Genomic DNA, 21,957 nt, shown 5'->3' with positions numbered 1-21,957 from the left:
TGTAAACTTCTTACGTTCAGAGTTCTTTCATTGTTCGAACATGAACGAAATTATTTGAATCCACAAAAAAATGTCTCACCAATTTCCATCGTGTTCGCACATTTTCAAACTTCTGCCCTTGGAATTATCGATAGAAATTGCATCGTATTTAGTGGCTGTGGATTTGTTTCATTTAGCTCAATGTGATCGATATTTATTGAAAATGATCTTTGATCAAACTCCGGAAAAGCTGAACTTGTTAGAAAGAAAGAGATTACAATCCTTGAAACAATACAATTCATCGGATTTATATCGAAAAGAGTTGGAAAATAATTATTCAAAACAATTTGCATTGGTTCAACAAAATATTTGGAAACGTCTCGTTCACTATTATTTTCCATATTTTGATTTAAATTTAAATATTCGAAATTGGATGCAAGTGGTGAGACGAAGAGTGAAAAACTTACAAGCCCACAAACCTCACTTGCTGCCATTACGGAAGCATCATGATTCTGACCATGCATATGGGAACAGAGAAGATGATGATGGACTTACAACAATTTTACAAGAAGAACCTTTGGATTGCAATCCTCATCGTGATGAAGCTGAACCTTCTCCCTTCATTGAAAATTGTGAACTCGTGTACGAATGTCCACTATCCCTTGAGGATTTGTCATTTCACAAGATGAATCATCTCGTCTCACCAGCTGCTGCTCGCAACAATTATTGTCAAGTCTGCAAGAAAAATGTTCGAATGGTTTCCACAAGGGAGGAATTCAAAAACCTCATTGGAAAGGAAGGTGTGTGTATTGCTTACAAAAACCCTCAGAAGGAAGAGAAGGTTCTTATTGGTTTGATGTGAATGAAAAGGACGAACTTCCCGCCAAATCAAATAAAAAATTCCATCAAAAAATAAAACCGTTGTGAAGAATCATCAGACGACCATTCAATCAATCGTCATTATTTCTTTTGAATTCAATCGTTGCTCACTAGAAGAGGTGTTAGCACTGTTGAATTGAATCAGTTATATTGGAGAATAATAATCATTGAAATATATATTCCGAACACACACAAATCAGAAAATATGGTCTTATGGGTTGATAAACATCGTCCACTCACTTTGGACAAGATGCAAATTCATTTGGACGTTTCTAAACAATTGAAGAATATTGTAGCAAGTGGTGATTTCCCGCACTTGTTGATATACGGCCCATCGGGAGCTGGAAAGAAAACTCGGATTCAAGCTTTACTTCGTGAAATTTACGGAAGCAAAATTGATAAAGTGAAATTAGAGAATAAGGATGTAGCTGTTGGATCTGATGAGTCAAAGACTATTACAGTGACTGCTCTTTCCAGTGGATTCCATGTAGAATTTACACCAAGTGATAGTGGATATTATGATAGATATGTGGTTGCAAATATGATTAAAGAAATAGCAGAAACTGAATCAATGGATTTTCAAGCATCTTCATCATCCTCTGCCACAAATTTGAAAGTGATTGTTTTGCATGAAGTTGACAACATGACAAGAGAAGCTCAGCAAGCATTGAGAAGAATTATGGAGAAGTATGCCAAATCCTGTAGAATGATTCTTTGCGCTAATTCGACATCTAAAATAATTCCTCCAATCAGAAGTAGATGTATGGGAATTCGTGTTGCAGCTCCTGAGAATGAGGAAATTAAGGAAGTGTTGCGATTTGTTGCCAAGAAGGAAAGCATCAAACTTATTGACACGATTGAAAATCAAATTGTGGAAAAATGTGATGGTAATTTGAGACGAGCAATTTTAATGCTAGAAAGTGCCAAGGTTGAGAAATATCCATTCACAAAGGATCAAGAAGTCAAGCTGCCTGGATGGGAACGATTTGTAGAAGATATTGCTAAATCCATTATTGAAGAACAATCTCCACAAAAACTTTTGAAGATAAGAGATGACTTTTTCCTGTTGCTGACGAACTGTATAGCACCTGAGACAATTCTGAAGACACTATTAAGTAAGCTTTTAGGATTCATGGATGGAGACCAAGCCCACAAAGTTATTTCATTGGCTGCTTTGTATGAACATCGAATGAAATGTGGAAGCAAACCAATATTCCACTTGGAAGCCTTCGTTGCAAAGGTGATGACTCTCTGTCAAAACATGTTCACCTTTTAAGTTATTAAAGTATGCTTGTTCATGCTCTTTTCATCATGATTTCATGTAATGTCATGATTTTCGATTGATTTGGTTATTCTTGTTGCTGTGTGAAGACAGTATCAATTTGTGCATATCCATGTTTCTTTCGTTTTCTACACATTGCACAAAAATCAACTCCTGACACAATGGATAATGAAATTCCAGTTTGTATCACAAATGTTGAAATCACAAGAATTAAAATTACAATGCCACTTGTCAAAATGATCGACAAAATACTTTGTGGCATCTCTTTTGGATCATGAACCAGAACATTCAACACGTAGGTGAAAGACGCTGCTCCAGACAAAACAGGTCCACTAATCCCATAATACACAGCACGTTCACTTCCTTTTGAAAAAGCTGAAAAGTTGGTATTCATCGGAATGTAGAAATGATAGTCTTTTTTGGTTGGAATTTTATCAATGCTCGCGTAAAACCCAAAGGATGATGTCCTCGGAGCATTAACATCACCATTATTACCGACTATTTCTCCTCTAATAGTTAACACTTTTCCATAGGATATATTTGTAAATTTGATCGTCTCAAATGGTAAAGTTATATTTCCAATTATATCAAAAGATGTAACATTCCAGCAATCCACAATTTTATCGACACTCTTTTCACCCGATTTTACGGCCGTAATCAACATTCCAGTAAATATCAATAGAAGAGAGATTCCGCAGAGCATACAATCCCGAAATCGATGATGAGCCTTGTACGTAGCGGTGAATTTCATTTTTTTTTCAAATAAAAAAATGAAACATCATCGGTTTTATGTTCGTTATGTAGGTTTGAAGGAGGATCCGATTGCATGATGATGGAAACGTTGTGATCATCGGAAATGATTTTTTCAATTTTATATTTATAATAATTCAAATATTATTATTTTAATGTCGTAGTATGTGGGGCATAAAGGTCGATTTGGTCATGAATTCATTGAAATAATATTTCATTCCGATGGATTGCTTGAATACACAAATAATAGTGACTACAAGGGAGATGGAGAAATTAAAAAGCAAGTATATGTCACTGATATAGTTTTGGATCAACTGAAGAGGATGATTTTGGAATCACATATTCTAGAGTAAGTGAGAATGAATATTTTGCATTCTATTAAGAAATGGAACATACCCTGATAATCTTGGAACAATTTGACAGTGAGGATGACAGAAATTGGCCATTACCTGACAATGTAGGAAAATCAGAATTAGAAATTGCCCTGGATCGCAAACATATTTCATTTTGTACCACAAAGATACAAACTCTCTCTGAGGTTGCCAAATCCAGGGATCCAGAGGGTCTGAAAAACTTTTATTACCTCACTGCAGACCTGAAGGATATGGCCTTATCGCTCATCAACATGCATTTCAAAATGAAACCAATTTTATATTAAATTATGATTCATTAGTATGTCGTATTTATTAATGCTTCACTTGTCGCTTCTTCTTTCCTCCCTTCTTGAAAAATTTGTTTTGATATTGCTTTTCAATTTGCTTAATTTCCTTTTCACTTTTGAGCATGTACTTCTTCACTTCTTTTGGCTCTGTGTTTGACTTGTCAGTTCCTACGCTGATGGAAGAGCTTGTAAGTCCTCCACTTTCTTCAACACCTCTTTCAATGTCCTCTTCTGAAATACCTGTAATTTTATATTCGCCTTTCGAGATGACTTCTTGTAAGAATTCCTTTCTCTTTGGGTCATCCTTTTTCTTTTTCTTTTCAGGCTCTTCATCTTGAGGTTCTTTTGCAATGGTCTTTCTCTTCTTTTGAGTTGAGAATCGCTCATCTGTCTCTTCAAGTGGTTTTTCAAAAAGATCGAGAATGTCCTTATTTGCTGGCTTCTTATTTTTCTCTTCATCTTCATCGTCACTATCCATTTTGTCCAACTCATCAAAATTAACATTGCCCTTATCATTTTCGACATAATTTTCGTCGTCATTGTTCATCGTTTGGTCATTGTCGTCATCATCCTTTGAGTTCTTTGGCGCTGAACTATTTGTAACAAATCTTTGTTTGTCAATGATCTTGAAATATTTAACAAACTTTCGAACTGCCTTATTGAAAAGAGCCAAAATTTGATTACTTTGCAAATCAATGTCCTTTCCAACGTCCTCAATCTTCTTATGCTGCAATCCAACTCCAATCATGATCGCAGCCTGGGCAAAGGAGAGATTGAATGGCATCTTGTTTAAAAAGAAAAAATCTAGTAAGAGTTGGAAGAAGATCCAACACTACATGATAATCAACCAAGTTCTTAGAGTATGAAGTGAGTCTTTTCAGATCAAACTTGGAAATATATTGATCCATTTCAGTAACAGTCAAAGACTTGGATCCTAAAGCTACAGAGTCTTCCATCTTGTAATCAAGAATACTTAATGTGAGAGCAGCGTTGAAGTTAGAAAAGTCATAAGCTAATAAGGAAAGGAATCTTCTCTTAAAATCTTCAACAAATGAATCTAACCATTTTCTAGTCTCTGGTGGAGTGGTTGTCAATGCCTTCAGCATGACACAAGAGTGTTCACCAGTTAATTCATTTGGTGTTAAACGAATATAAACAGGAGCAAATCCATTCTTCTTCCAATAATTAAAAAGTTGTTGCGTCATACCATAAGAAACACCCATGTAGTGCACAGGTTCTGGTGATCTTTCTTCGAGTGATTGCAACAAAGGAGGTAATTCATTCTTACTTCGTGGTTTGATTTCTTCGTGAGCAAGACCAACAGGTTTCACTTCAGTGACTTGTTGAGTTTGTTCTTCTTCAATAACTTCATCGAGATTTTGAATTTCGTTTTGATAGTACTTCGTGAGTAATTCAAGAGCTCTTGTACCGTAACCCATCTGTGAAAGAATATAATTTTAGGATAAATCATGAAACAAGCAATTCGTACTTACTCTCTTATATTCAGGATGTGTTGCAATTCTCACAACTCTAACTCCTGATAAAGCAGCAAAATCTGACTCTTGGTATTGTCTTGAAACAAGATATGGAATTAAATCTCCGCCAGGATTTAGACCCTTTGATAAGTTTGCAAGCACTGTTTGTCTATTGATTTTACCTTCCATGCATACTTGAATAACACAATAAATGTCAGGAAGTGAGGAAGAATTTTCATCAATAGGTCCCAATAACACGAACAAGTGATGAGATGGATGATCTGACATTAATTGCAAATCGTTAGGTGTATTCTTGTAATGTGATGAAACATATAACGACATCATATTCTATTCACCAAAGTATTAATCAACAAGTTCATAACAAAGAAACTTACATGTAAAAATGCTTCAGATGCTTGGTTGTATGAGAACAAAGTATCACGGTTAACATAATACAAGTTACAGTCTGATGGATGAGGACACTTCGAGGTGATTGGAACAGCTGATGTGGCATCTAAACAGAGTACATCATAAAGCCAACGTTCGACATTGTCACCTTCACCATATCTGATTGGCTCTTCAAGTTTGATTTCGAAATACTTTCGCGCACCTGAAGTCAATTTACCTGTTTGCTTTTGTCCTTTTTCTTTCAATTGTTCTAATAATTTCAAAGACAAAGATCGTCCAGTTCCCTCATAACCATTAATTGTAGATGAAATATAAATCAAATAAGGACCTAATAATTTCTTAACGAGAGGTAAAGGAATGGCAGCAGCTTCGTCGATAACCAATAGCTCACATTGGCCCAATTTTTGACTATCTTCAGGTTGAATATATTGAATGGTTTGTCTATGATTTTTAAAAATGTTCAATCTCACCACAGCGTTGTTGAAGGCAGGATTTGTAGATTGGACAATTTCAAAATCTTGCTGATCCTTATACTTTAAACTTTCCAAGCCCTTGATAATGAATTCGAAAAGTGTCTTCAAGTTCTCTGGACTTGGTGATGTGACGAAAATGTTAGAGTAGCCATAAGAAACAGCTGAAGCAATGGCAAGACCAAGAGCGGCAGATTTACCTCTACCTCTTGAAGCCAATAAAGCTACTGTTGTTTGAAGGGTTTTTTCTGAAATGGCATCAACAAATTTTAGAATGGCTTTTCCTTGATCCAATGATTTTGCTTGAGAAACTAGCGTTCCAAGAGGTTGATGTTCTTGAAGTTTTTGTTTTAAATCTTGCAATTCTTTTTCTTTTGTTGACAATATGTGATTTTCAAGCCTCTCCTCTTCATCCAAAACGACTGGTTTGATATCCTTAATATGTGAAGAAATTGGTAAAATATTCAACTGGTCGTCTACGACAAGACACTGTTTACAGGAAGCCAAAGACAATAAAAATCTTTCGTTAAATCTGGCTGTAATTTCTACATCATCATGACCAGTTCTAAAACGAGAATGAACATCCATGGTCATTGTATACAATTGCTTAAGTGATTGCATTTCAGGAAGCAATAAAACAATCATTCCTCCTCCTTCTACAGTTTCAATCGTTCTTGCCAAAACATTTGGAGTTATACCTTCAAAATCTTGCAAAACTAACATTCCATACGTATTACCGAGAATGTTTTGAGTCTCTTTAAAGTAACAATAACGAATATCATTAGCAGACAAAAACAAGTTGAATGGTGTGTTGAGATGCTTTTGTACTTCATCGTCTCCTTGTTTTCCATACTTTTTGATGATGGTTCTATTTCTACTCTTGGCATCACTGAATATCGGAAAGTTTGAATCCACAAGAGTCATCATCATTCCGACAAGGAACAAACACTTGACTACTTACGCAATAAATCCCAAATCTTTCTTATAACACCAAAGAATAGAAGGTGAAGTCTTTACTCTAGCCTTTGCAAGCATATAGTGCAAATTCACCAATTGCTCTCTTGCTCTATTTCCTACCACGACAAAAAACGATCGGTGTCTCGTTTTTACACAATTTTCTATCAATGTCTTGATACGGGCATCCAATTTCTTCTTCTCTCCATGTTGTTGTTGTGGTTGTTGAGGTTTATTTGGTGCTACTGAAGAGGGGGATTGTTGCAAAGGCTTCTTTTGTTGTTGTTGGCTCATTTTTTTCAAGTTCAAAGAATTCGACGAAGGAGCAACAAGTCTGGTTTAGGATCGGTGGAAAATTCAAAAAGAGATTACCACCAACTATAGGTGATTTTCAATCCTTATTTCTGTATGACAATGATCCCATGTAATGAAAGAGATGACGATACTCTGGCATCGTTGAAATGATAAAGTTGAAAAATTAAATTTTTTAAAAAAATGATAGAGACACCAAACAATACGCAAAGGAACAACAACAACAACAATAACGAGAGCAATAATTTTCAACACGTGTTGAGCACGGAAAGGCTCAAGAATTTACTGTTATTGATCGCTTGCATCGGAATGTTATTTAGGATATGTATAGCCATGTATCAGCCTCATTCTGGAAAATCAAGTCCTCCCATGTATGGAGATTTTGAAGCACAGAGGCATTGGATTGAGCTTACAAAACATTTACCGATATCGGAATGGTATTTCTATGATCTGGAATATTGGGGATTGGATTATCCTCCACTCACAGCTTTCCACCATTACTTGATGGGAAAGCTTAGTGATCTATTTGGATTATGTCAAGGATGTTTTGATTTTATGTCCTCTCGAGGAAATCAATCCCATCAAACAGTTATGTTTATGAGAGTGTCAGTGATCCTTTCAGATTTAGTGTTATATATTCCTGCTTGCTTTTTATTATTGATGGAATTTAGAGAACGATACAAAAATTCCATGTGGGAATGTATTTGGTTGATATGTTGCCCATCACTCGTTCTCATTGATCATGGCCATTTCCAATTTAACAACATATTTTTGGGATTTTCTTTATTTTCCATATATTTCCTCGCACAATTTCAAAAGAATGATAACAACTTATTCAGTTTGAGCTTGGCATGCATCTCATTTGTTTGTACGATTTGTTACAAGCAAATGGCTCTGTATTATTCTCTCTCCTTCTTCTTCTTTATTCTGGCGCAAATCCTGAGCAGACCAAAAGCATTTCTAGTGGTAATACTAAGTGTTATCACAACGTTTGGTGTAATTTTTGCTCCATTTCTCTTGCAGAAAGATGGATTGAATGTATTTTTACAAGTTATTCACAGAATGTTTCCTTTTAAGAGAGGACTTTTCGAGGACAAGGTCGCTAGTTTTTGGTGTTCGACATCAATACTCATCAAATGGAATCAACTTTTCAATGAGAAGGCGCTTATTAGACTGTCTACAATATCCACTCTCGTCGTTGCACTTCCTTCTTGCTTGCATTTATTCTACAAAGTTTGGTCAAAGAAAAGTTCAGTATCTCCACAATATTTGCAGAGTTTATTCTTCATTAATTTAGCCATTGTATCCTTCTCCTTTTATTTGTTTTCCTTCCAGGTGCACGAAAAGACCATTTTGCTTCCCTTACTTCCTTGCTTGCTTATTTATATTCAGAACATTCAAAAGCTATCATTATCTTCATTGATTCCTTTTTTAAATATTGTCTCTTGCTTTAGCATGTATCCATTATTTATTAAGGACAATCTGAAATTAGCATACATTCTTGTACAAATTTTATCAATCATGATGAGCTATGTGAATTTTGGAAAACTCGGAAAATTATGGAAGATTGTGGTGGTATTGAGCTTGACAGGAATGGTAGTGATCCATTTAGTGATGCATTTTGCAACACCTCCACATAGATATCCAGACTTATTCGTATTGATGTGCACAACTTTTAGTTTTGCACACTTCATCATGTTTACATGTTTGTTGTACTTTGTGCAGTTTTTCAAACTTGACACCAAGATTGACTAGGCGAAATACATATTTATTTACATTATGGAGAATCATTCGGGAAGTTTAGTATCCCAAAGATGATGCCTTAAAGGTCAACATGGCAATGTCATTCTTGACACTCTCAATCTTAGCATTTTGCTCATTAATGATTTGCTTGTACTGTGAGGTGTTATCCTTAGTTGTTGTGATGGTTCTTTCCATTCTCTCAATGACAGTATTTTGTGCAAGATTCAAATAATGTTCTAGTTCTTGCTGTTTAGCTTTCAGCTCTGAAATTCTAGTGAGAAGTTGAGTATTCTCGGAGGTAATCTTGATCATGGTTTGCTTGTACTCTGTAATTTTGTTATCCCATTCCTTTAGGATTCTTGATGCTTCTTGTTCTCGCATATTTAACTCAGACTTTAGCTCTTCTGCCTCTAAATCAATTTTAGCATTTTCCATTTCCTCCAAGTTAATTTCTCTTCCGAATTTCAACATTTGCACCTCACGAACTTTGTCTTTTTCGCTCTGGAATTTCTCCTCCAATATTTTTTGTTCTTTCAACATGGTTCGTTGAGTTTTTTGGAGCTCCATATATTTCCTTCGTAGAATCTTTCGTTCTTCTGATAATTCACGAATTCTGGCAAATAAACCTTGTAGTGACTTGTTAGTGAACACAATTTGATCGGATAAGTCTGCAGGAATTTTGTTTTGTACTAAGGATTGGATTTGGTTGAACTTGAGAACGACAATGGTTTCTAAATCATTAATTTTGTGTTGCTTTTCCTTTTGTGTCTCTCGAATGGTGTCTTCGATTTTGTTAAGGTCCTTAATAATGTTTGCTTCAATTTTTTGGAAACCTTCTCGTTTGGTTTTGATACTTTTGGCTGCTTTGTCAATCGCATTCAGTGCCTTTTCTTGCTCAATCCTTCGTACTTTCAGATCAAACACCTGATGATACAATTCTTCACTGCATCCTTGAGGAATTTTGTCCTTCTTGTCTCCATTAGTAGAGTCGACATCAGATAAATTTTCCTCATCATCTTCATGATCATTGCCAGTAAATAGTTTCCATAGTTCAGAGTAAGCTGCATGATTTTGTGGAACGAGACTGTTGAATTCTTGGATCAAGTACTTTTGCTTTTTGATTTGTTGGACCTCTTTCTTCTTCTGTCGAAGTTGTTCTTGGCATTCAGAAATTTGTGCTTGGATGGCAGCCTTTTCCTGTTTCTTAGCGAGGAGTTCTTGAATTTTTTGCAAATCCTTCGTCTCATAGTCTCGCAAAATTTTGAGCTCTCGATACAACAGTAAAAGTTTCAAGTCTGCAGATTTCAAATCTCCTTCAAGTTTGAACTTTTCTCTTCGTAGATCTTCTATGGCAGTGTCAAAGCTTTCAATTTGCTTCTCTTGCTTTCGCAAGTATCTATTTTTCTCATACAACAATCGTTGATATTCTGCTTCTTTCTCTGCAATTTCTAACTCTGAAAGTCTAGATATTGGAATACCATTTTCATCCTTTTCCTTATGCTTGTTTAGGTGCGTCTTGGCACTTGACTTTTTAGAAGCTCCTGAAAAAACAGAATTTGCTTTTTCTTCGACTTTTTCTTGGTCGTCACCTTCAATCTCTGTCATGGTAATATTTTCTCTTCGTTCTGGATATTCTTCGTCATTCAATTCTGGCTCATACAATTTTTCAGTAATGCCTATTTTGTTATTGATTTCTTGAATCTTTTCATTATAACCTCTGAACTTGTCAATTAATCTCATTTTCAAATCTCGAAGACCTAATAATCGGACATTAAAGACCATTCTTAGAGTGTGCATACTTTCTTGCAATAGAGTAATTTGTCTCAATTTTTTCTCTGTTGTTACTCGTTGAGCATCAGGTACAATATAATCATTGTTCGTTTTTAGCTTGTAGTCTCCCATATTTTGTTGAGCCCTGAGAATCTCGGCAATTTCTTCAGGATCTTCATCTGTATCAAGAGGTTTCTTTTCTAACAATAATTTTCTCAATCTCGATCGTTCCTCGTTTTCTCTCTTCAAAATCTCCTGCTTTTCAAAATTGGACATGTTTCCATTTAATTTCTTTTTCTTATTAGTTGCTGAAGGAGGAGTATTCTCAGCGTCATGAGTTTCAAAGTGTGGTGGGGCATCCTGAATTTGATTTCTTAAAGCTCTTTTTCGGTGAATTTCCTCATTGATGAGTTGATGTACTTTTTCAATTTCTTTTTTCAAATCCTCATCCAATTTTCTTGTTTTAAAAGATGTCACAATTTTTCCACTCTTGAACGCTCTCAAAACAATCCTCTCCACATCCAAACAGTCGATAAAGTGGTCTCTGAGTTTCTTGAGTGCAATGTCATGTTTTGCAGACAGCCATTCCATCTCTTTTCTAGTTTCCTCAAGCAAGCGTTTGTTGCTTTCTAGCACTCTATCTTTTAGCGTAACATCTACTTGAATTTCTTCACGAGATAAACGAAGGTCAGGCTCCCTTCGGTCATTTTCTTTCAATAACTCCAAATATTTTGCTTTGATCTGTTGCAACATTTGTTGCTTTTTCATTTTTCGTTTTTTTGCTTCTTCTTGTTTCTTATTTATCTCTGCTTGTTCTCTTGCTTCTTCTATACTCACAGATTGTCCAGGGGTGAGATCTTCGACTTCGTTTTCCTCAGATTTGAAGGTTAATTGTGGTTTTTGACCTTGTTGACTCTCGTGCTTTGGAATTTTTTGGGAAAAGAAACATCCTTCTCGTCCAACCGTCAATAGATAGCTATCATCAAAGCTAGTAACTGCCGATGTTATCTCTCCGTGCATGCAATCATGCACATATTCGAAGCGGTGCTCAGTACCTGCTTTTAAATCTATGAGGCAAACAAAACCATCCTTAAATCCAAGAATCAAGTAGTTCCCGCATGAGGAGTACCTAATGCTGGAGCAAATCGACTCATATGTTCCAATAAACTTCTTTGGGTACACAACCTCAGGTGAGAACTCTGTCAAAATAGGCCTATCATATTTCACTACTCCCTGTGGTTTCTCCAAGCTAATAAGTAAAGATCCCTCTGGAGATGTAGTACCAAAGTAAATACCAGCAGGTAGTTCTTCTTTAACTTCTTCTTTTTTCTCTTGTTCTTCTTCTTCCTCTTCGTCATCATCGCCTTCCTTTTTTACTTTTTTCGGAGGTTCTACCTTTTTTAAGAATTGAGAGAAATTCACCTGTTTAGTAACAGGTTTAAATTCATAGGTTTTGGATGTGTCTATCATTGAAGGATCAGGGCTTTGAAGTCTTGACATGGTTCCATCCTTGAACAGTACTAACAATTCATTGCTATTTGAAGTTGGTATTAAACTTTTTGCAGGCTTTTCAAACTTTGCATATCCAATTGGTTCATAGGTTGTCGAATTTAAAAAGAAGATAGTACAATCTTCGCTGCATGTCGCAAGCCAGTTAGATCCATTAGAATAACAAAAATCATTGATTCGCTTTTTGTGAGGTTTCACAACTTTCATCAAACAAAAACAGTCCTCGCACCGTTTTAGAAGTCTCAAAGATCCATCATTAAATCCAACAGTGATGGTTAAGCCATCCAAGTCTACATGGGGTGGGTTCCATATCAATTTGGATACACCAGACGAGAATCTAGAAGAGTAAACTTCTTTTTTAGCCCAGAAATAGTCAAACAATCTCACTGTGCCGTCTTCTCCACCAGTAACAGCTACATGATCGCATGGAGAAGTTGCCAACCCAGTAATAGCCCCCGCATGAAAGCTGAGAACTTTAGTACGCTCATTGTCGTCAATTTGCACTTTCCAAAAAGCTCCTTTTGAATCCTGCACCACCCAAATATTTCCTTCACGAACAATTGTAATAATGGAAACTCCATCACTAATCTTTAGCTCTCTAGTCGGAGTTAAGCAAATAATATTATTTGTGTCGACAGGTTCTGCTGAATCAATTTTGTCAAAATTCCAAAATCTTATAAAACCATCTCCTCCTCCTGTAACGAATTGGTTTGACTTTTCATCAAAAAATACAACCTCTATTCCTCCAACGTGACATGGCTCTTCGTTTGCTCTTGTAAATAGACACTTAATTAAATTTTCATCCCATAGCAACAAAAATCCAGACTCTGATCCTGAAAGGACCTTTCCATCAGGTAATTCAACACAGCTTGCAATATCAGAAATGTCAACTTTGCCAAACTTTCCTATTTGTCCTTTTAATTTCAATCCGGTGAATGTTTTAGCCATTTTCCAAAATTTGATGTGTCCTGTTCCACTTGTAGTTAATTGCCCATCGTTGGAGGAAGAAAACGATACTGAAAAAACTTCTTGGCCAAAAGCCTTGTATCGGAGAGCAATCTTTTCTTGTTGCCAATTCCAAATTGTCAGCAAATAATCAGGATCGGATCCCACAGTTGCTAACCTGTCTCCTTTGGTGTTGAAAGACATTGAAGAAAAAGCTTTCAAAGTACCATTTCGTAATATTTTAAATGGCTCCAATGAAATTCCGTCAATATCATCTGATTCAATTTTGCATTCATAAATTCTGACCACGGGTTTCTCTCGGCTCTTCTCTCCGACAGCAATGTATTTTTTTGATGGGTGAACTGCAAGGGCTCCTAAACCTCCAGTGCCAGGCATTGTGATCCATCGATACCGTTTATCTCGAATATCAAAGAATTGTATTGTATTTCCAACCGTTGTTACAAGTATATTTTCCTTAACAAAACAAATGTTATTTCTTTTTAAACTTTCAAATCCGAATGAGTGATCAAGCACACATATACTCTGATACTCTTTCTGAGCTTGTTGTTGCTGAGACAATTTTGCCTCAATCTCCTTCATCTCTTGTTGTTCTTGCTTTGTTTGTTCCTCCTCTGTAGATGAAGAGGGTTGTTGTGGATCCATTTTTTGATGCTTGAAGACACTAAAAAAATTTGGCGGTTAAAATTTTTGTAGATTTTCAGAACAACAAGAATAATCAAATTTATCATCAAATTTATCATCATGGTAGCTGTCAAGTAAACAGTGGCAATTATTGCTTACTGCTGATTGAATCGGATGAGTCCTCTGTCATGTACTTGCTAATAATGGACTGAACAATGGTGCTTTCGAGTGGTGTGGCTGAAATGCATCTCTCGGCGCAGCTTGCCATCACTTCTTGCATGAGAGAGGGCAGGAAGGATTTATCTTCGATGAGACTCACTGACTTTTGTTGCATGAATGCAATGTCCACTTGCAATTGTTGGAAACCATTCTTACCAAAGGTCACACTTCTCACGCATTCCTCCAAAGTCTTGACCACAATTTTAACAATTTCTGTTAGGATTTCATTTCCACTAAAACTCGAGTCACCAGCTCTTTGGAAATATCTTGGCATTTTGATGGTAAAGTTGGCAAGCTTCTTGTTGAAGATTCTCATGACGTCTTTCACAACTTCAGAGCTTTGACTGTACTTCATGGAAGATGATTCTGAATTGAAAGCACCGTATGTGAAGGATGACTCTCCAGCACTTCTTGTACTTCTACCGCTTCGACCAGAATCACTCTTTTCTGGATCAATGTCATGAATTTGACTTGGTGGGAACATTTCAATGAGTTGATTTCTAATACTGAAGAGATCACTCACTGTGACCCTAATCACATGTCTGACGTCTCTTGGTACATCTGTTTCTAACCAATTATGAGTCTCCATTCCAGTTCGTATGACTTTTGAAACATTTCTTGCTTGAATTTCCACATAATATACAATCAAATGAGAGCTACATTCTTTGATTCTGAGCTCCATATTTTCAATGTTGAAAAGGGTATCATCTTCGTCAATATCACGATTTTTATATCTAGGGTTCGAGTCAAGAGCAGTAAACTTTTCTCGGAGCATTTGCTTGAAATCTCTTAATGGTAATTTTGTACAAAGTTTGGCAAGTAATAGAGCTCCAACAGAAGTAACTTTACGCACTTTGAATTGCTCTGGTGTCAAAATGGCAACTCTACTGTGAGGTGTTCCATAATCTTTGCATGTCAAAAGCAGTGAATCGATAAATTCTACACACATGGACTTGATCCAGTTCTTAAATATTTTATCCTTGAATTGCATAACCCACGCCAAAGGACTTGCAACTTCCTCTTCTGCAAGAATGAACTGTTGATAATTATTGAGTCCCAGTTCTAAATCTTTTTTCAAGTTTTGAATAGTGTCTTCTATGATCTTTGTCAATTGATTTGGTTTAGTTGTCTCTGGAGTTTCAGCAAGCTTTTGTAAGTTTTGTTCAGTATTTTGCTTGACCGTGTCCATCTGCTTAATTAAGAAGGTCATGACAGTATCTCCCACAAGATTGTAAACTCTGTCTTGCAACTTGTTGTTTGGTACTTCGTTGATATAGGCCACTGACTCATTGCAAAATGATTTTAGAGCTGCCTTCAAATCTTCATTGGTTGTTTGAGACTTGAGAAGTAAAATTCTGATGTGTTCAAAATATGTGACAAATAATTGTTTTGTCCATTCAACAAAGTCTTTTGAAAGTTGCTCAGCAGTAGTTTGCTTTCTAATCTTTGGATCATTTGTCAGGAAAGTCATTTGGTAAGTGTAGTAGAATGTTTGGATGGATTTCAAGAAGCAAATATTCAGAGATTTAACACGATCATTCGTTGTGGTATATCTACTATTCTCTGTTTCTTGCATAACTTTTTCCATTTGATTTTTCAAATAGTCACCCCTAACCTTCAAATAGGCATCTCTCACTCTTTCAATGGGTACCTCTAGGTCGATTAAAATTTTTAAATAATCCTGAACTCGAGGATCATTGTCATCAGTAATGTTCATCACATCTCTCTCAATTGTATCTTTCATCTTTTGAATAACGTCGTTGGACTCTTTTTCAATGTTTTTGAAACCAGAGAGATTGGCATTCTTGGTAAATATTTTGTTTGCAATAGAGAAATATTTCACAGCCACACTGTACTTCTTCATTTCAATGCATTCATTCAATCTAGTAGGAAGCTCCAACAAAAACTGCATCTTCTTCAAAGTTCTATTCACGCTCGAGAGTCTCTCAATTTTGTCTCTTTTGTTTTGAAGATTTGAATTAATAGTTTCCGAACAGTTTGTGATTTTGTCCATGTTTTGCAAAAGACTTTTCATTTCATCCTCCATTCCTTCCACATGATGTTTCATCTTTTTGATAGTGTCAGTAGCTGTGATAAATTTGTTGTAATTCTCATAGACTAACATTTGAAGTGACGTGTCCAACTTCTTTGTTTGTTTTTTAAGAGAGTCCTCTTGAGCTAATAATTCATCGATAGCCTTGTTTGTTATGGTCTTCTTTAGAAAATCATCTGCATTGAAATGACTGCTGTCTGTTGTTGTTGTTGTTATTAAATAGAATTATAAATCATCATTTGTTATAACAATTATTTAAATATGATCATCCGAGGATTTTTGCTGCCAATGATGCACCTACCTAAATCACTTGTATCAAACACTTGCCTGTTATTCACAGGAGTGGCACTTGATGAAGCAGCATCTCCATCCTGATCCGACATCATAACACCATAAAATTGTGCCAACAACATCCGAGATCGTTCTCTTTCGGTATCTGGTGTAACTAGGTCTGAGAGTGGGGTGGCCTGTGGTTCATGGTCCTCGTCATCGTCGTTGTGTGTCATGGCTGCTGCTGGTGAAAGCATTTGTCTCGATGATGAAGACCTCTGAACGGGAGTGCGAGGAGTCGTCATTTTTTCGCTGTGGATATTTTGATAGACTTCTTGTCTTGGTCGAATAACAATCCGATGAGTTAGATGGTATTCCAGCTCTTCAAGTGGCTCTTAGTGATTCATTCAACACTCAACAATCAGAGAGAGACGTTGAACCTCTTCCCTGTCATATCATCACCCTTTTCTATTTGCATCAACACCTACGCAAATAAATCAGATAAAAAATGAACATCATCAACAACATGTTTCAGTTGAGAAAGGCCCCGACGAATGCTGGGACAACCACGACGCAGGCCATGAACGTCTTTTATATGCTATCCATGGAAAAGATCCTAAAGAATTTGGTGAAGAAACAAACGGATTTGAAGAATGCTTGCCAGGAAGTGATGGGTATGTTGTGGTTGTTTTTAATAGAGATATTCAATATGATGGTGTTGGTGAAATTATTATTATTATTTCATGGATGTTTTTATTCATTAAATTCATTACGAATATGTACGGAATTAATGTGAATGAAAATATCCACTTTTGCGGATCATCATGGTGATCAATTTCGAGCAGATGTAATGAAAAAGTTGGAAAAGAATGAAGCCGATGTTCTAAAAGACATGACCGAAAATCCAAACCGGTACTTTAAACCTCTTGAACTTGCTTGTGCAACTAAAAAGCCAACAATTGTGGAACCCGCATTGGATTGTCTTCACAAAATGATGGCATATGGATACATTGACAGCAAAGTCCCATATGAAGGGAAAAGCGATCTCTTGGTGGATGTGGTAGTAGCTACAATTTCAAATTGTTTTGACCCAACGCAGGACGATAATGTTCAATTACAGATCATCAAAGCTCTGTTGACTGCAGTAACATCATGCGATATCCACGGAAGGAGTCTCAGGTTAACAGTTAAAACCTGTTTCAACATTCACTTGGTATCCAAGAATGAAATCAACAGAAAGACGGCTCAAGCAACTCTTAATCAAATGCTAAATATCATCTTCCAAAGAATGGAATCTAAACCACCAAAAGTCAAACAAGAATCAACTCAACAAGATGTTAAAGAAGATGAAGGCGCTAATGCTGCAAGCCATGAACAAAAACCAAGCGAGGAGCTAATCAGCGAATTTGTTGATATCATTATCAACGATGTAGCCCAACAAATTTTGGAACAACAACAATATGATTTGGAAAATGAGGATGATGAAGAAGATGGAATCGATGATCAAACATCGGAAAAGCCTCACAAACACAAGCGAACAGGCTCAGAATCTGATGAACAATCAAACACTCCAGTTTTTGACAACCAGTATCAAAAAGATGCTTTCTTCATTTTCAGAGCATTATGTCGATTGGCAATGAAGCAACTTCCAAAGAAGTAAGTAGATTTAGTTTTGATTCAAAGATTTATTTACGTGTTTTTATTGTGCAGTCCAACACCCGATTCATTAGAGCTCAAAAGTAGATTACTATCACTTGAACTTATTCACAATGTGTTGGAAAACAGTGGTCCAGTTTTTAGAACATCCGAGACTTTTATTGCAGACATCAAACAATTTTTGTGTTTGTCATTACTCAGAAATTGTACAAGCCCTATTCCTCCTATTTTTTCTCTTTCTCTTTCCATATTTAAATCTCTTATCAAGTATTTTAAAACATATTTGAAAGGTGAAATTCGTCTATTTCTCACAAATTTCCTACGTATTTTACACAGCGAGAATAGCACCTATCATCACAAAATGCTCGTCATTCAAGTATTGAACTTTGTCGCTCAAGATCCTCAAACCCTTCTTGATATTTTCGTAAATTATGATTGTGCCTTGGAGTCGATTAATATTTACGAACAAATTGTTGGAGAGTTGTCTAATGTGGTGCAAAACCTCCAAGCAGAGGGAGAATGGATGACACCAAATCAAGAACTCAAACTCAAAACAGCCTCACTGAATGCTCTTGTTACAATTCTCGAGTCGTTAGTTAAGTGGATGACAGAAAAACAATCAGTGTCAGCCAACAACGAAGCTATCAGTCATTCTGAGGAAATGACCGAGGGAGAGTTTTTCGAAAAGCAAAGAAACATGAAGATCGGAATGAAAGAAGGTGCTAAACTATTCAATAGAAACCCTAAAAAAGGTATTAAATATCTGATAGATATCGGAAAGCTTCCCGATCCTGAAAAAACGGATAAAACAGAATATGCAGAAGCAGTAGCCAAGCTTTTATATACAGCAGAAGGATTCTCAAAGAAAATGATTGGTGAATATTTGGGAGAAGGAGTTAATTCTGACATTTTACACGCCTTCACTGAATTACAATCATTTGTTGGTATGTCCTTTGACAAAGCATTCAGAAACTATTTGAATACTTTCAGATTGCCAGGAGAAGGTCAACAAATTGATAGAGTCGTTCAAAAGTTCGCAGAAAAGTTTTTCAAAGACAATGGCAAATCTCATATTTTTGCAAACGCTGACGCTTGCTATGTGTTTGCGTATTCAGTAATCATGTTGAACACGGAGTTGCATAATCCTGCCTTCAATTTCCGTGAAAGAATGTCTTTGGAAGCCTTTATTGCCAACAACAGAGGCATTAACGATGGAGGAGACATTGACCATAAATATCAAGAAACTATTTACAACAGCATCAAAAATAATGAAATTAAGTTGAAAGACGATGAAATGGAACAACAAGTTCAACAATCTCAAGATAAGCAACAAGTGCTCGCAGCTCAACAAAACCCAAGAAAAAAGAGATTACTGTTCACATTAGAAAGCGAGAAACTAGAAAAGGAAACAAGAAATATGTTGAAGAGCAGCCAGTCCCAAGGAGACTCGGATGACCAATTCTTCATTGCAAATCATATTACTCACGTAAAGAGTATGATGGAGACAACTTGGGAGTTGTTTAAAGATGCATTCAAGGTTGCTCTTGAGAAAGACAAATTCATTGATAGTAAGGTTCATGATAACAGCTTGCGAGGGCTAGAGTACGCAATTCATATCACTTCACACTTTGACATGGCAACAGAGAGATTAGCTTTCGTTCAAACATTATGTCATTTCACAAAGTTAACAATTTCTGAGAAAGAATATGAGTCACAAAATGATGCTAATCATCTCCACCAAACACAAGACACTCTCAAGAACCGATATATTATGCAAGATAGACACGTAAAAGCCATCAAACTTCTGTTAAAGATTGCTGAGACGGAAGGCAATTATCTCAAAGACAGCTGGGCAAATATTTTGGAATGTGTTTCTCAGCTGGAAAGACTTCAATCGGATGTTCCACAAAACAAGAATAGAATCAACAAAGCCGCTGCTAGAATGACCATTGAATTAACTCCAGAGCAAATCAATTCAAACACTATTTTAAACAACAACATTGACCATTTAGTGATTGATAAGATTTTCGTTAAATCTGGAGAGCTTAGCGATGATGCTATCGAAAGTTTTGTGAAGGGACTATGTGGTGTTTCCAATGATGAGATTAATCCAAAGGCTAATCGTATGACCTGTACTGGTAACATTAATATCAACCCTGTTCCACGAACATTCAGCTTACAAAAGCTGATAGAAGTTGCCCACTACAATATTAATAGAATCAAAATTGTGTGGTCCAAGTTATGGGTCCATATGGGTAAACACTTTATTACAGTTGGTACTCACGATGACCTGACTATTGCAATGAACGCCATTGACTCATTACGTCAATTGTCAATGAAGTTCTTGGAGCAAGATGAACTTGCCAACTACCACTTCCAACGTGATTTCTTAAAGCCATTCCTACAAATCATCCAACAAAGTAATAAGACCGAAATTAGACTTTTGACTGTTGAATGTGTTGGTCAAATGATTTTGGGAAGATACAATAACATCAAATCAGGATGGAAGACTATCCTACAAATTTTCGCTCAAGCTGCCACTTGCGGTTCTCCAGTCACTGATGAAGGTTTCAAGTATGTCGCATCGATGATGAAGGATAATGGAGATGTTGACTATTTCAACCAAATCCAACAAAACGAATCATTTGTTGATTGCGTTTTATGTTTGACAGCATTTGCTAGAAATATTGCAGATTCGAATATTTCCCTTTCTGCAATTTCTCTTCTAAAGCTTTGTGCATTACATATTGTGAACAATAAGGTTGATGCAATCAAGAATGTGGAAATGTATAATGACGACGATGTTCATTTCAAACTTTGGTTCCCAATATTAACTGGCCTGGCAAGTTTAATTAGCGATGACAGACGAGAAGAGGTGAGAGCCACTGCCTTAAAGACCATGTTCGAAGAAATTCTTATCAATCGAAAGATTGGTGATAGATTCTCTCCAAAGTTTTGGGAGGTTGTCTTCACTGGAGTTCTGTTCCCAGTATTTGATGAAATCAAACAATCAAATGTTGTAGATGAAAGCTGGATCAACACAACATGCCGAAAATCTTTAAGCTTGATGATTACACTGTTCGCGCAATACTTCTCCTCAATCAGTTTCTTGTTTAACGATATTTTGACCACGATAGCAGTTTATTGCTTCTTTAAAGTAGAAGACACTAAAGAAGCTCAAAACACTGAAGGTGGTACCCATGTTATTGAAAGAAAAGTTAAGAATGAGAAATTGGCTGAAATTGGTAACGAGTCAATCAAGCTCTTTGTTAAGCTTTGTGGACCAATGTTCACTTCTGAGCAATGGGATAGAATTTGTGCAGAGCTACATAATTTATTGAGTGTAAATTTGAAGCTAAAATCAACAATTGATAGCAGGATTCGACTGAAGATTATCCATACTACCAACGAAATTGTGAATACTCAACACCAGCACATGAAACTAGAGCACATTGAACATTTATTAGATTCTCTGTTGACTTGTCATAACAACTCAAAGGAATTTAACAGTAGACAAAAGGGTAACGCTGAAAATGAGCACGAAATTGAAATTGAAATGACAGCACTTACTGTCTACATTAATATTTGCTCCATGTTATGTGCTTCCAATATTCCAGAGAGACAACAAGTTGGTGAAAAAAGAATCATTGACGTTAGCCAAATTACCATCATTAGCTACTTGCAACATATTGGAATTTTGCCTTATCCAAATAGCAATGCAGATTTGAGCATCCAACAAGATGTGGTATTATGTGGCTCGAAATTAATGGCATCTCTGGTACCTGTAATTGTTTCACTTCTGGAAGTTTATGCCTCTTTTTCTGATGAACAATTTTCCAAATATTTACCTAAATTCTATCCTCTCTTCACTAAATTATTACTGACTCAACACAGAGAAGTAAGATTGGTACTTCTCGACCTCTTTGTACGATTTGGCAAACAAGTTTTGAACAAGTAAATCACAACATATTTTCTTTACT

General features: G+C 36.2%; 8 protein-coding genes across 8 annotated transcripts; 4 read left to right on the top strand and 4 right to left on the bottom strand.

The window, feature by feature from the left end:
- Nucleotides 1-70: 70 nt before the first annotated feature.
- Nucleotides 71-2,134, top strand: FDP41_013176 (uncharacterized protein; the record flags this gene model as incomplete). The annotated part of the gene is made up of 2 exons (XM_044703777.1): nucleotides 71-779; nucleotides 1,059-2,134. 2 exons carry the CDS (start codon nucleotides 71-73, stop codon nucleotides 2,132-2,134), a joined length of 1,785 nt encoding a protein of 594 aa, XP_044565406.1.
- A 73-nt stretch (nucleotides 2,135-2,207) lies between these two features.
- On the bottom strand, nucleotides 2,208-2,891 carry FDP41_013175 (uncharacterized protein; the record flags this gene model as incomplete). Its single annotated transcript, XM_044703776.1, has 1 exon — nucleotides 2,208-2,891. One exon carries the CDS (start codon nucleotides 2,889-2,891, stop codon nucleotides 2,208-2,210), a length of 684 nt encoding a protein of 227 aa, XP_044565405.1.
- Nucleotides 2,892-2,910: 19 nt separating this feature from the next.
- Nucleotides 2,911-3,548, top strand: FDP41_013174 (uncharacterized protein; the record flags this gene model as incomplete). Its single annotated transcript, XM_044703775.1, has 3 exons — nucleotides 2,911-2,940; nucleotides 3,055-3,239; nucleotides 3,314-3,548. The coding sequence occupies 3 exons, from the start codon at nucleotides 2,911-2,913 to the stop codon at nucleotides 3,546-3,548; spliced, it is 450 nt and encodes a 149-aa protein (XP_044565404.1).
- Nucleotides 3,549-3,576: 28 nt separating this feature from the next.
- FDP41_013173 (uncharacterized protein) lies at nucleotides 3,577-7,152 on the bottom strand (the record flags this gene model as incomplete). Its single annotated transcript, XM_044703774.1, has 5 exons — nucleotides 3,577-4,335; nucleotides 4,388-4,990; nucleotides 5,045-5,374; nucleotides 5,422-6,793; nucleotides 6,866-7,152. 5 exons carry the CDS (start codon nucleotides 7,150-7,152, stop codon nucleotides 3,577-3,579), a joined length of 3,351 nt encoding a protein of 1,116 aa, XP_044565403.1.
- Nucleotides 7,153-7,353: 201 nt separating this feature from the next.
- FDP41_013172 (uncharacterized protein) lies at nucleotides 7,354-8,925 on the top strand (the record flags this gene model as incomplete). Its single annotated transcript, XM_044703773.1, has 1 exon — nucleotides 7,354-8,925. The coding sequence occupies one exon, from the start codon at nucleotides 7,354-7,356 to the stop codon at nucleotides 8,923-8,925; it is 1,572 nt and encodes a 523-aa protein (XP_044565402.1).
- A 45-nt stretch (nucleotides 8,926-8,970) lies between these two features.
- FDP41_013171 (uncharacterized protein) lies at nucleotides 8,971-13,800 on the bottom strand (the record flags this gene model as incomplete). The annotated part of the gene is made up of 1 exon (XM_044703772.1): nucleotides 8,971-13,800. One exon carries the CDS (start codon nucleotides 13,798-13,800, stop codon nucleotides 8,971-8,973), a length of 4,830 nt encoding a protein of 1,609 aa, XP_044565401.1.
- Nucleotides 13,801-13,927: 127 nt separating this feature from the next.
- Nucleotides 13,928-16,626, bottom strand: FDP41_013170 (uncharacterized protein; the record flags this gene model as incomplete). The annotated part of the gene is made up of 2 exons (XM_044703771.1): nucleotides 13,928-16,248; nucleotides 16,353-16,626. 2 exons carry the CDS (start codon nucleotides 16,624-16,626, stop codon nucleotides 13,928-13,930), a joined length of 2,595 nt encoding a protein of 864 aa, XP_044565400.1.
- A 221-nt stretch (nucleotides 16,627-16,847) lies between these two features.
- FDP41_013169 (uncharacterized protein) lies at nucleotides 16,848-21,935 on the top strand (the record flags this gene model as incomplete). The annotated part of the gene is made up of 3 exons (XM_044703769.1): nucleotides 16,848-16,995; nucleotides 17,167-17,977; nucleotides 18,032-21,935. The coding sequence occupies 3 exons, from the start codon at nucleotides 16,848-16,850 to the stop codon at nucleotides 21,933-21,935; spliced, it is 4,863 nt and encodes a 1,620-aa protein (XP_044565399.1).
- Nucleotides 21,936-21,957: the final 22 nt, after the last annotated feature.

The sequence above is a fragment of the Naegleria fowleri genome (assembly GCF_008403515.1).
Source record: "Naegleria fowleri strain ATCC 30894 chromosome Unknown tig17, whole genome shotgun sequence".
In the NCBI taxonomy this organism is placed as follows: Eukaryota; Heterolobosea; class Eutetramitea; order Acrasida; family Naegleriidae; genus Naegleria; species Naegleria fowleri.
This window is presented reverse-complemented; position numbering and strand designations above follow the sequence as displayed.